We start from the raw sequence: 10,770 nt of genomic DNA on the forward strand, positions 1-10,770 counted from the left end.
ATAAACGTCCTGTGAAAACGTTGGAGACATGTATCTTTGCATTGATAAGTTTTCCCTACGTAATTAAGCTTAGTAAAAATCTACTGGCATATTCCTAAAATAATAGAGAAAAATGATTTATATTTACATTACACAAACCTTTCACAATCTCAGGACATCCCAAAGCATCATAACAGTCAATGAAGTACTTTTGAAGTGTAGTTACTATTGAAATGTAGGAACGTGGCATCCAATTGGCAAACAGCAAAATCCCATAAATAGCAATGTGACATTGATCAGACATTGTGTTGTAGTGATGTTGAATAGTACACAAGTTTTACATCTATTGCACATAATCCCCCTGTGGAGTTGTATGAAGTAGTGGCATGATGGGAAAAATGGTCAAATATTTGGTACGAAATAAGGAAAGCTGATCAAGCTATTCCAAAATGCCAGACCCCTGTAAAACTGACTCCACGTAACCCAAGACATGAATAAGACCGGAGAAAGTCAAGACCTGATAAGGCTGACTCCACATAACTTAGGGCAGCTAGGGCAGAAATGGAGTTGAATGTGGTGCATCAAATTTGACTTCAAAATTTCTGAAGAAAAATACATCGGATGGTTTACTGATCCTGATCATCATCTGGCAATAGATGGGGGAAATATACATGTGGAATCCTGGATAAAGTATGGTCTGAAGATCAACCCAGTGATGCAGACAGTGAATGTCTAATGTGGTGGACAGGGTGCCAATCAATGTTGAACTTCTTGAGTGTTGTTGGAGCTGCACTCATCCAGGCAAGTGAAGAACATTCCATAACACTCCTGTCTTGCACCTTGTAAATGGTGGACAGGCTTTGGGGAGTCAGGCAAGTTACTTGCTGCAGAATTCCCAGCTTCTGATCTGCTCTTGTAGCCATGGTATTTACCAGGCTTGTCCAGTTCTGTTTCTGGTCAATGTTAATCCATAGGATGTTGATAGTGGGGGATTTAGTGATGGGTATTGCAACTGATTATCAAAAGGAGATGATGAGATTCTCTCTTGCTGGAGATTGTCGTTGCCTGGCACTTGTGGCATGAATGTTACTTGCCAAGTTATCAACCCAAGATGGAATATTGTCCAAGTCTTGCTGCATTTGGACACAGATTGCTTCAATACCTGAGGAGCCACAAATGGTACTGAATATCAGAGATCATCCCCACTATTGACCTAATGAGCGAAGATAATTGATGAAGCAGCTGAAGATAGCTGGACCTTGGAAAATACACTGCAAGCTCCTGCAGCAGGTAGTTGACCTCCAACAACCACAACCTTTGAGTTAGGTATGACTTCAACTAGTAAAGAGTTTTTCCTCATCTTGTTGATTCTATTTCTCCTTAGGTTCCTTAGATTCTACACCCATTTAAATGCTGCCCTGATGTCAAGGGCAGTCATTTTGACCTCACCTCTTAAGTTCAGCACATTTATCCATATTTGGATCAAGCAATTGGATATGGAATTGGATGGCACTGCCACAACCCAACTGAGCATCAGTGAGCAGTTTATTGCTGAATAAGTGCCACTTAACAGCACTGTCAATGCCACCTTCCACCATTTTATTGATGATCAAGAGTTGACTGATGGGGCAGTAATTAGCTGGCTGGATTTATCTTGTTTTTCATGTGTTGGACATACTTGGACAATTTTGTAAATGTCAGGGTTGTGGCTGGGGAACAGCAAGTTCAGGAGCATAATTCTTCAGTATTATTGCCAGAATGTTATCAGGACCTGAAATCTTTGCTATACTTAGTACTTACAGCCATTTCCTTGATATCATGCAGAGGGAACTGAATTGCTGTAGATTGATATCTGGGGTTCTGGAGACCTCAGGAGGAGGCAGATATGGATCACCGACCCAGCACTTCCGAGGGAAGGTGGTTGCAAATACTTCAGCTTTGTCCTTTGCACTGATCACAGAATCCCTACAGAGCAGGAGGCCATTCAGCCCATCAAGTCTGCACCAACTCTCCGAAAGAGCATCATAACTAGGCCATCCACCCTATTCCCATAACCTCACAAATTCACCCTGATAAAATCCCTAACTTACAAATCTTGAGATACTAAGAGACAATTTAGCACAGCCAATCCATCTAATCTGCATATCTTTGGACTATGAGAGAAACCGGAGCACCCTCAGAGGAGAACTATGCAAATGCATTGGGCTCTCCCATCATTGAGGATGAGAGTATTTGTAGAATGTCCTGCTCTAGTTAGTTGTTCAATTGTCCACCACCATTCACAACTGGATGTGGCAGAGCTTAGATCTGATCAGTCGATTGTAACTGTCAAAATTAGTATGATATATGTGGCGTGTCCATAGCTCATTGCCTGCAATGCTTCTTCATCCTGAGGCATTTTCTTGTCAGTTTTCGTCAGTGGTGGTTTGTCATTGCCTTCACCCAAGCATAAGTTATTCTTCAGAAATGATGTAAAGAAATCGGAAGGAAAATTAGGTGGCTGTCCCATAGGTCCGAGCAATATTTTGCCAAAGGTTAAAAACCAGCATGCTAACTCACTGCTCCAACAGCTTTCAGTTTATACGATTCACGACTCCATGACAACATTCAACTACATCTTAAAGCATTTGAACTGACTACAAATTGCAAAGTCTAGATTTGTGCTACAAGCTTCCACGCCCACGAGAAGGGGAAAAAAAATCAAAACATTAAGCATTTCTGTGAGTTTTCGATGCATAGTTTAGGCCAAAAATAAACCCACTGATCTGTGATTCTCAAGGAAGAATAAGATAACAGTGCAAAAAATATATATTTTGCAATATTAAAGAGCAAAAATTTAATCAAATGCAATGATACACCTAACGGCTTATTTTGTTAACATACCATCTAGTCCATGGACGCATACTATCAGATGAATGCCATCTTCCAAGTTCTCCTCTTCTTCCAAACTGAAGTACGGGATTTTGGAAGCCAAATCAGGAACATCACTGTACATAAAACCAGGAAACTTCAGTAGCTTCAACTCTTCTTTTGCTTGGAGGAAACTGAAGTTAGAATAAAGTTATTAGTTTTTATTAATTCAGGCATTTATATTTATGCTTCAGAGGTGTCAGATAAAGTCAGTAATGCTTGGTACAATAAGTGCAAACTGGCTACCTTTTAAATATTCTGGCAAGACATTATGTGCAAATTAGCCCATAATTTCCACAATGGGTGGTGAAATATGCTTCAGCATAATCTGGATGATCATACACTTCCAGTAAATACCAGATGTTAAACTTCACTACCACATTAGCTCGGTTTTGCTCATCGATTGAAAATGGTATTTCTAACATAAACAGTAACTGTTCAGCGTGATTAAATGATTTAATCCATTCAGGTTAACAGTTATACACCCCTACTGGAAAGTGCTGACAACAAGTGACAGTCATTACGACAAAGGCATGCTGACATGAAATCAAAATTAAAGCACTTATTTGTTACTGCATCTTGTGGATGTTGAATACCTACTTGCCATTTGAGAGAATAGTGGTAGTTACAGTGGACAACTTGCAGCAGGGTAATATTTTGATCTCTTCCTTCCAAATGAGATGGTTAAGCTAACAAGGTCTCTGTACTTTTGGAGGCTACGTAAAACATATCTAAACAAAAATTGCTTGATGTGTGCTTAAACATTAAGTTTTACATCTCCACTATATATCATGACCCCTTCACTGTCTCTATGTTGTTAGAATACTAGTACACTCTCTAGCCATTAATAGGCTTAAATGTCCTCTAATTAAATGCTTGGAAGACTGAAGTATTGAGTCATTGGTTTCAACTCATCTCAACAATGGAACTGAAGCCAGTCAGCAGTACCTACATGACCAGGTTGAAGGAGGATATAAAGGCAGTTAGCAGCACCTAAGCATAAGGAGGCCATGGAGACAGTTAGCAGTATCTAGATGAGGTGATAGGAGGACATGGCAGCAGTTAGCAGCATCTCGAAAAGTGGGTGAAACAAGGTCATGGAGGAAATCAGTGGCACCTAAAAGAGCGAGTGAAAAGATGACTCAGAGGAAGGCAGCAACACCTAGAGAGCAGGTGAAAGGAGGGCTTGCAGACAGTCTGCAGCATCTAGAAGACCAGATGATAGGGTGAGTTGCAACACCAAGAAGAGCAGGGGGGAATAAGGCGACCTGGAAGCAACCTGTAGCACTTGAAGACTGGGTGAGAAGAATACCTGGAGGCAGTCAGCAACACCAAGAACAGCAAAAAGACCTGGAAGCAGCCAGCAGCACTTAGTTGTACCTCTTTCAGCCTCCAATATTGGATCTAATATCAGTACAAGTGATGAACTGGCAAGTTATTCTACTTGTAATATTTGTAAAAATTAACATATGGTAATGGCAGGGCAACTTGGCTGGGTGGAATGTGCAATCTGTGGTATGTGGGAAATCATTGACACACCTTGTGTCCTGGACAAGCCCATCTGCAGGAAGTGTCACTGACTACAGATGCTTGAGCTCCAGGTTTTGGAACTTAGAGTTGTAGGAGTCACCATGGTGTGCCACGAGGCAGAGAACTACGTTTAGGGAGCAGGTCACACCACAAATTAAGAGAGAATGGGTGACTCCAGGCTGGTATAGGGGAGCAAGGTAGGTGCTGTAGGAGTACCCTGAGTCAATTTTGCTTGCTTATCAATTTTTCATTTTGGATACTGGTGACAGCAATGGCTCCTCAGTGGAATGCAGCAAGAGCCAGCTAAACAGGGGAGAAATAAGAGTGAAGGAACAATTGTGACAGGGAATTTGAGACTTATAAGAAGTAGGAGCAGGAGTAGCGATCTGGCCCCTCGTGCCTGCTTTGCCATTCAATAAGACCATGGCTGATCTGTTCATGGACTAAGCTCCACTTACCCATCTGCTTACCATAACCCTTAAAACCTTTACTGTTGAAAATTATATATATTTTTAAGGCAAAGATATTCAGTGAGATAGCCTCAACTGCTTCACTGGGCAGGAAATTCCACAGATTCACAACCCTTTGGATGAAGAAGTTCATCCTCACCTCAGTCCTAAGTCTGCTTCCCCTTATTTTGAGGCCATGCCCCCTAGATCTAGTTCTGAATGCCAATGAGCATAGTTCCAGTCTACTCAGTCTCTCCTCATAAGCCAACCTTCTCCACTCTGGGATTAACCTAGTGAATCTTCTCTGCACTCCCTCCAGTGCCAGTACATCCCTTCTCAAGTAAGGAGACCAAAACTGTACATGGTACTCCAGGTGTGGCATCACCATTACCTTATACAGCTGCAACATAACCTCCTTATTTTTAAACTCTATCCCTCTTGCAATGAAGGACAAAATTCCCTTTGCCTTAATTACCTGCTATGCCTGCAAACCAATTTTTTGTGATTCATGCACAAGGACACCTAGGTCCCCCTGCACAGCAGCATGCTGCAATTTATTACCATTTAAATAATAGCCCATTTTGCTGTTATTCCTACCAAAATGGATGACCTCACATTTACCAACATCGTACTCCCAACTGCCAGACTCTTGCCTATTCACTTAAGTCTATCTATATCCCTCTACAGACTTTGTGTCCTCTGCACACTTCGCTCTGCCACTGAGCTGAGTGCCATCTGTGAATTTTGACATACTACACTTGGTCCCCAACTCCAAATCAACTATGTAAATTGTAAACAGGAGACCAGACAAGCATTTCTACAATGGTATGTTGCCAATCTGGTGCCAGGATCAAGAATATCACAGAGTGGCTGCAGGACATCCTTCTAAGAGAGGATAAAAAGCCAGAAGTTGTGATTCACATTGGTACGAACAATACGCAGGAACAGGGAAGAGGTACTAAAAGTAGGTTTTATGGAATTAGTAAATAATTCAAAAAGCAGAACATCAAAAGCAGCATTATTCCCAATGCTAGATGCTAGTGAACATAGGATGAGGAGGATTGAGTGACTGAACATGTGGCTGGAGAATTGGTGTAGGAGGGCAGGTATCAGATTTCTGAGGTATTGGGACAGTATCTGTAGCAGGGATGGGTGCCAGGATGGATTGCACCTTAGCAAAACCACGATTAACATCCTGGCAGAAAGATTCGCTAGTGCTGCTGCAGAGAGTTCAAACTTGATTGGCAGTGGGGATGGGAACATGAGAGGGAGCTCAGAATAGTCAGAAACAAAATTGGTAATAGGAAGTAGAAAAGTAGCAAGTAAAATTAGAAGGTAGGCAAAACAAAAGTAGGCATCAAACAGGATCACAATGCAAAATAATGTGAAAAAGACAAAGTTTACGGTACCCTACCTGACTGTATGCAACAAGGTAGGTGATTTGAAGTCACAAACACAAGTAAATATGATGATTTAATTGTCATATGGAGACATGGTTAAAGGGTGACCAACAATGGAAATTGAACATTCACACTTAGGAAAGATATACAAAAAGGAAATGCAGGTGGTGCAGTGCTGTTACAGAACAAGATTAATACATCAGTGAGAGAGGATTTTAGATTGAAGAATCAATATGTAGAATCAGTTTGTAAGGAGCTAAGAAACAGCAAAGGGCAACAAACATTGATGAGAGTTTTTAGAAGCCACCTGAACTGTAGTGGTAATGTTAGTCACAATATAAATCAGTAAGTTAGAGATACATGCAACATTGGTAATACAGTAAACATAGGCAAATTCAATTTACATTTATACTGGGTAAACCTAATTAGCGCTAATGCAATGGCGGATAAATTCTTGGAGCGTGTATGAGATGGGCTTCTTCAGTAGGATGCTGAAGCACCATTTAGGGATCAGATTATTTTAGATTTAGCAATCTATATTAAGAAAGGTATAATAAATAACATTGCTATAAAAGAGCTTGAGGAATAATGACCACACTATTGTAGAATTTTACGTTAAGTTTGAAAGTGATATTGGTCATTCTGAAACTAGGGTCTCAAATCTGAACAAAGGAAACTTATTAAGGCATGAGGGATAAAGACGATGGCTAGTATTTAAAGTACTATTATATGGTCTACAACCAATAAATTCCTCAAAAACACAAAAAGATCCAACAAGAAAGGCAAATGAACTGTGACTAACAAACAAAGTTAATGTCTGCATTAAATCACAGGAAGTGGCTCATAAGATTACCAAAAAAACCATTAAAAAAAGATTAATTGAAAATTCAGCAAGAAACTGACTAAGAAAAGGCAAAGGGAACATAAATGTAAGTTAGTGAGAAACAGAGGAAAGGGCTGTCAAAGCTTCTTTAGGTATAAGAAAAAGATTAGCAAGGACAAACGCAGATCCATTACAGACAGAAACAGTAAAATGTATAGTGGAGAATAGATAAATGGAAGCAAAACTTAAAAAATTACTTAATATCTTCATATTACAGAAGTTCTCCCAGAGATACTCGGGAACAAAGAAACTTGTTAAAATGAGGAACTGAAATAAATTAGTATTAATAAAGGAGTAGCTCTCAAAAAAATTAATTGGATTGAAGGTTTTTAAACAGCCTGGACCAGATGAGCTACATCCCAGAATGTATAAAGAGGAAACTGTCAGGGAAGTGGATGCATTAGTGGCCATCTCCCAAAATTCTACAGATTCTGGGAGCGTTCCTGCAGATTCAAAGGTAGCAAATATAACCACACTGTTTAAGAAAATGAGGAGCAAGGTTGCAAGAATAATCCACCTGCCTACTACAACATGGCAAACACCTGTTAGCCCAACAACAGTAGTCATGAAAACATTACAATCAATTATAAAAGATGTGATAAGTGGACTAGGAAAATAATGCTATGATTGGGCAGACTCAACATGGATTTATGAAAGAGATATCATGTTTGGGAGGTTTTTTTTGAGGATATCACCTGTGGCATAGATAAAGGAGAACCTGTTGATGCGCTATATTTGGTTTTTCAGAAGACTTTTGATAAAGTTCCACAAAGGAGATTAGTAAACTATAATTAGAACACACAGGACTGTGGGTAATACAGTGTAATACCTTCAGAATTTTGGGAGATGGCCACTAATGCATCCACCTCCTTGACAGCTTCCTCTTTCAACACTCTGGGATGTAGCTCATCTGGTCCAGGCTGTTTGAAAACCTTCAATCCAATTAAGTTTTTTTGAAAGCTACTCCTTTATTAATGCTAATTTATTTCAGTTCCTCGTTTTAACAAGTCTCTGTTCCCAAGTATCTCTGGGAGAACTTCTGTATCTTCCTCCATGAAGATATGAAGTAATTTTTAATCAGACAGAAAACAGTAGGAATAAACTGTCATTCTCAGGATGGTAGGCTGTTACTAAGGGGTACTGCAAGTATTAATGCTGGATCTTAGCTATTCACAATTTATATTAATGATTGGATGTGAGGACCAAATCTAATAGTTCCAAATTTGTTGATGACAAAAAGCTATGTGGAAATGTAAGTTGTGAGGAAAATGCAAGCAGGCTTCAGGGGATTTGGACAGATTGAATGGGCAAGAACATGGCAGATGGAAAGGAATGTGAATAAGCGTGAAGTTATTCACTTTGGGAGAAAATTTTTTTTTTAATATGGAGAGAGGTTAGGAAGTGTTGCTGTCCAAAGGGTTCTGGATCACCTTTTCCATGAGTCACTAGCATGCAGGTTGTAGCATGCATAATTGATTAGGAAGGCAAATGATATGTTGGCCTTCATTGCAAGGAGGTTCGAGTACAGGAGTGAAGATGTCTGGCTGCAATTGTATTTTGCCTTGGTAAAACTGCACCTGGAATACTGTGTAGTTTGGTCTCCTCATCTAAGGAAGGATATGCTTGTCACAGAGGGAGTACAATGGTAGGTTCAACAGTCTAATGCCTGGGATGGTGGAATTGTCTAACGAGAAAAGACTGAGCAAACAGGGCTTTTATTCTCTAGAGTTTTGAAAAATGAGGTCTCACTGAAAGTTATAAATTTCTTACAGGGTGTGACAGGGTAGATGTGGATGGGATGTTTCCCCTGGTTGTTTGAATCGAGAACCAAGGGATGTGGTCTCACAATAACGGATAGAGCATTTAAGACCGTGATGAAGAGGGATTTCTTCATTCAGTCATTACACATGTTAAAGAAAAAAAAGTATAGATTTCTGGATATTAATTACATCAAGGGATATGTGAATGATGGGGAAAAATGGCACAGAAGTCAATGATCAACCAGAATCTCTTTGAATGGCAGAGCAGACTCGACAGCATTCTCCTGCTCCTATGTTTATCAAAATAGCAATAAATGGGTTCATTAATACCCCTGTTCCCTGCACTGGCATCTAGACCCAGGTGACATTAGGCAACCTGCTGCTCTTGTCTCTTGTTCTTGGGACAGTCTTTTTCCCTCCCCTTAAAACAATTTCAAAGTGGCCTCACAGAGGTTCAAACTGTCAAAGCTGCTACAGGCGATGTGTGGGTCAGAGGCTGAATACAGTAAATGTGTTTGTGGGTGTGTCCAGGTGTGTGCATGCACAGGTGCTATGCATGTGCAATGTGTACACATGTGGGTACGTGAGATAGAGAATGGGTCTGAGCATGCTTACTGTGAATGCATTCAGGTTTATATGTGCGCATATGCATGGCTTGTATGTGCACGTGCATGCTTGCATCAGACTTAGTTTATATGTATGTGTGCATGTGAACATATGCGCATGTATAAATGTGTGTAAATGCATGCGTATGATATATGTGCAAGTGTGTACGCATGTGCACGTGAACAAGTGTGTGCATGTCTGCGCTCGTGGGCATATATGTCCACGTGCATGTGTGAACACCTGTGTATGAATGCATTTGTGTGCGTGTGACATGCATGTGTGAGCATGTGTCCATGTGTACGCACTTGTATATGTACACGTGCACACATGCATCTGTATGCACGTGCACACTGACTGTGTGCATGTACATGTAGAATTGCATGCTAATGTGCACGTATGCGTGCACCTGTATTCCTACAAATGTGCATGTGTATGTTTGTATGCATGTACATGCTTGCATTTATGCAGTTAATTGGGCATACACGTGTTTGTGGATATAGATGCATAGTTGTATGTATATGTACATGTCTGCATGCATGTATAAGCACGCACATCTACATGTGTGCACATGCATATATGTTAGTGTGCTTGTGTGCACATGTTTACATGCATGTATGTTTGTGGTGTGTGCGTGCACGTTTATATGTGTGCAAGTGTGTGTGTATGTGCATATGTATGCACGCCTGTATTATATTTTTAGGGATAATTTCTATAGTATATTCTGATAGAAATACGTTTCTGAAGTGTTTATGTGTGAGTGCACGTGTGTGTGAGGAAGTGTGTACACCTGACTGAGTCTTCTGCCACCGGGGAATATCGGGAGTTTGGATCAAACCTCGTTGAGCAGTATCTGTCAGCTCTGAAGAGCGATCATCCTGACTTGAAACGTTGGCTCTATTCTCTCTCCAGGCACTGTCAGACCTGTTGAGATTTTCCAGTGTTTTCTGTTTTTTTTGTGTCAGTAACTGTAACATGTTGTATTCTATGCCTGTTCAGAAGTAATCCACTTTCCTTATCAAACACAGCTCCAGATCAGGAGAATCATGATTCCAGATTCAGGTACTTTGTGAATCAAATTTATTTTATTTTCAAGATGCATCAAGTGTAGCAGAATCCTCAGCCACTGGGATTATGAATATTATTTTGTATCACTTGAAAATTATATTTGACTTGTCGTTATGGAAACACAGAATCATGTTGCTGTAGATCAGCAATGCTGGAACGTAAATATGAACATCTATAGTATTCGTTGC

At 40.2% G+C, this 10,770-nt stretch overlaps 1 protein-coding gene across 6 annotated transcripts in view; it reads right to left on the reverse strand.

Annotated features, from left to right (window-relative positions):
• Positions 1-10,770, reverse strand: part of fam135a (family with sequence similarity 135 member A) — a 193,127-nt gene that overhangs the window by 50,143 nt on the left and 132,214 nt on the right. For all 6 annotated transcript variants that reach the window (XM_080191972.1, XM_080191973.1, XM_080191971.1 and 3 more), the window contains one exon: positions 2,863-3,023. In XM_080191972.1, coding sequence (XP_080048098.1) covers positions 2,863-3,023 — 161 coding nt within the window. The remainder of the gene's footprint in view (positions 1-2,862; positions 3,024-10,770) is intronic.

The sequence above is a fragment of the Carcharhinus amblyrhynchos genome, chromosome 7, assembly GCF_965287045.1.
Source record: "Carcharhinus amblyrhynchos chromosome 7, sCarAmb.v2.hapA, whole genome shotgun sequence".
Taxonomy (NCBI): domain Eukaryota; kingdom Metazoa; phylum Chordata; class Chondrichthyes; order Carcharhiniformes; family Carcharhinidae; genus Carcharhinus; species Carcharhinus amblyrhynchos.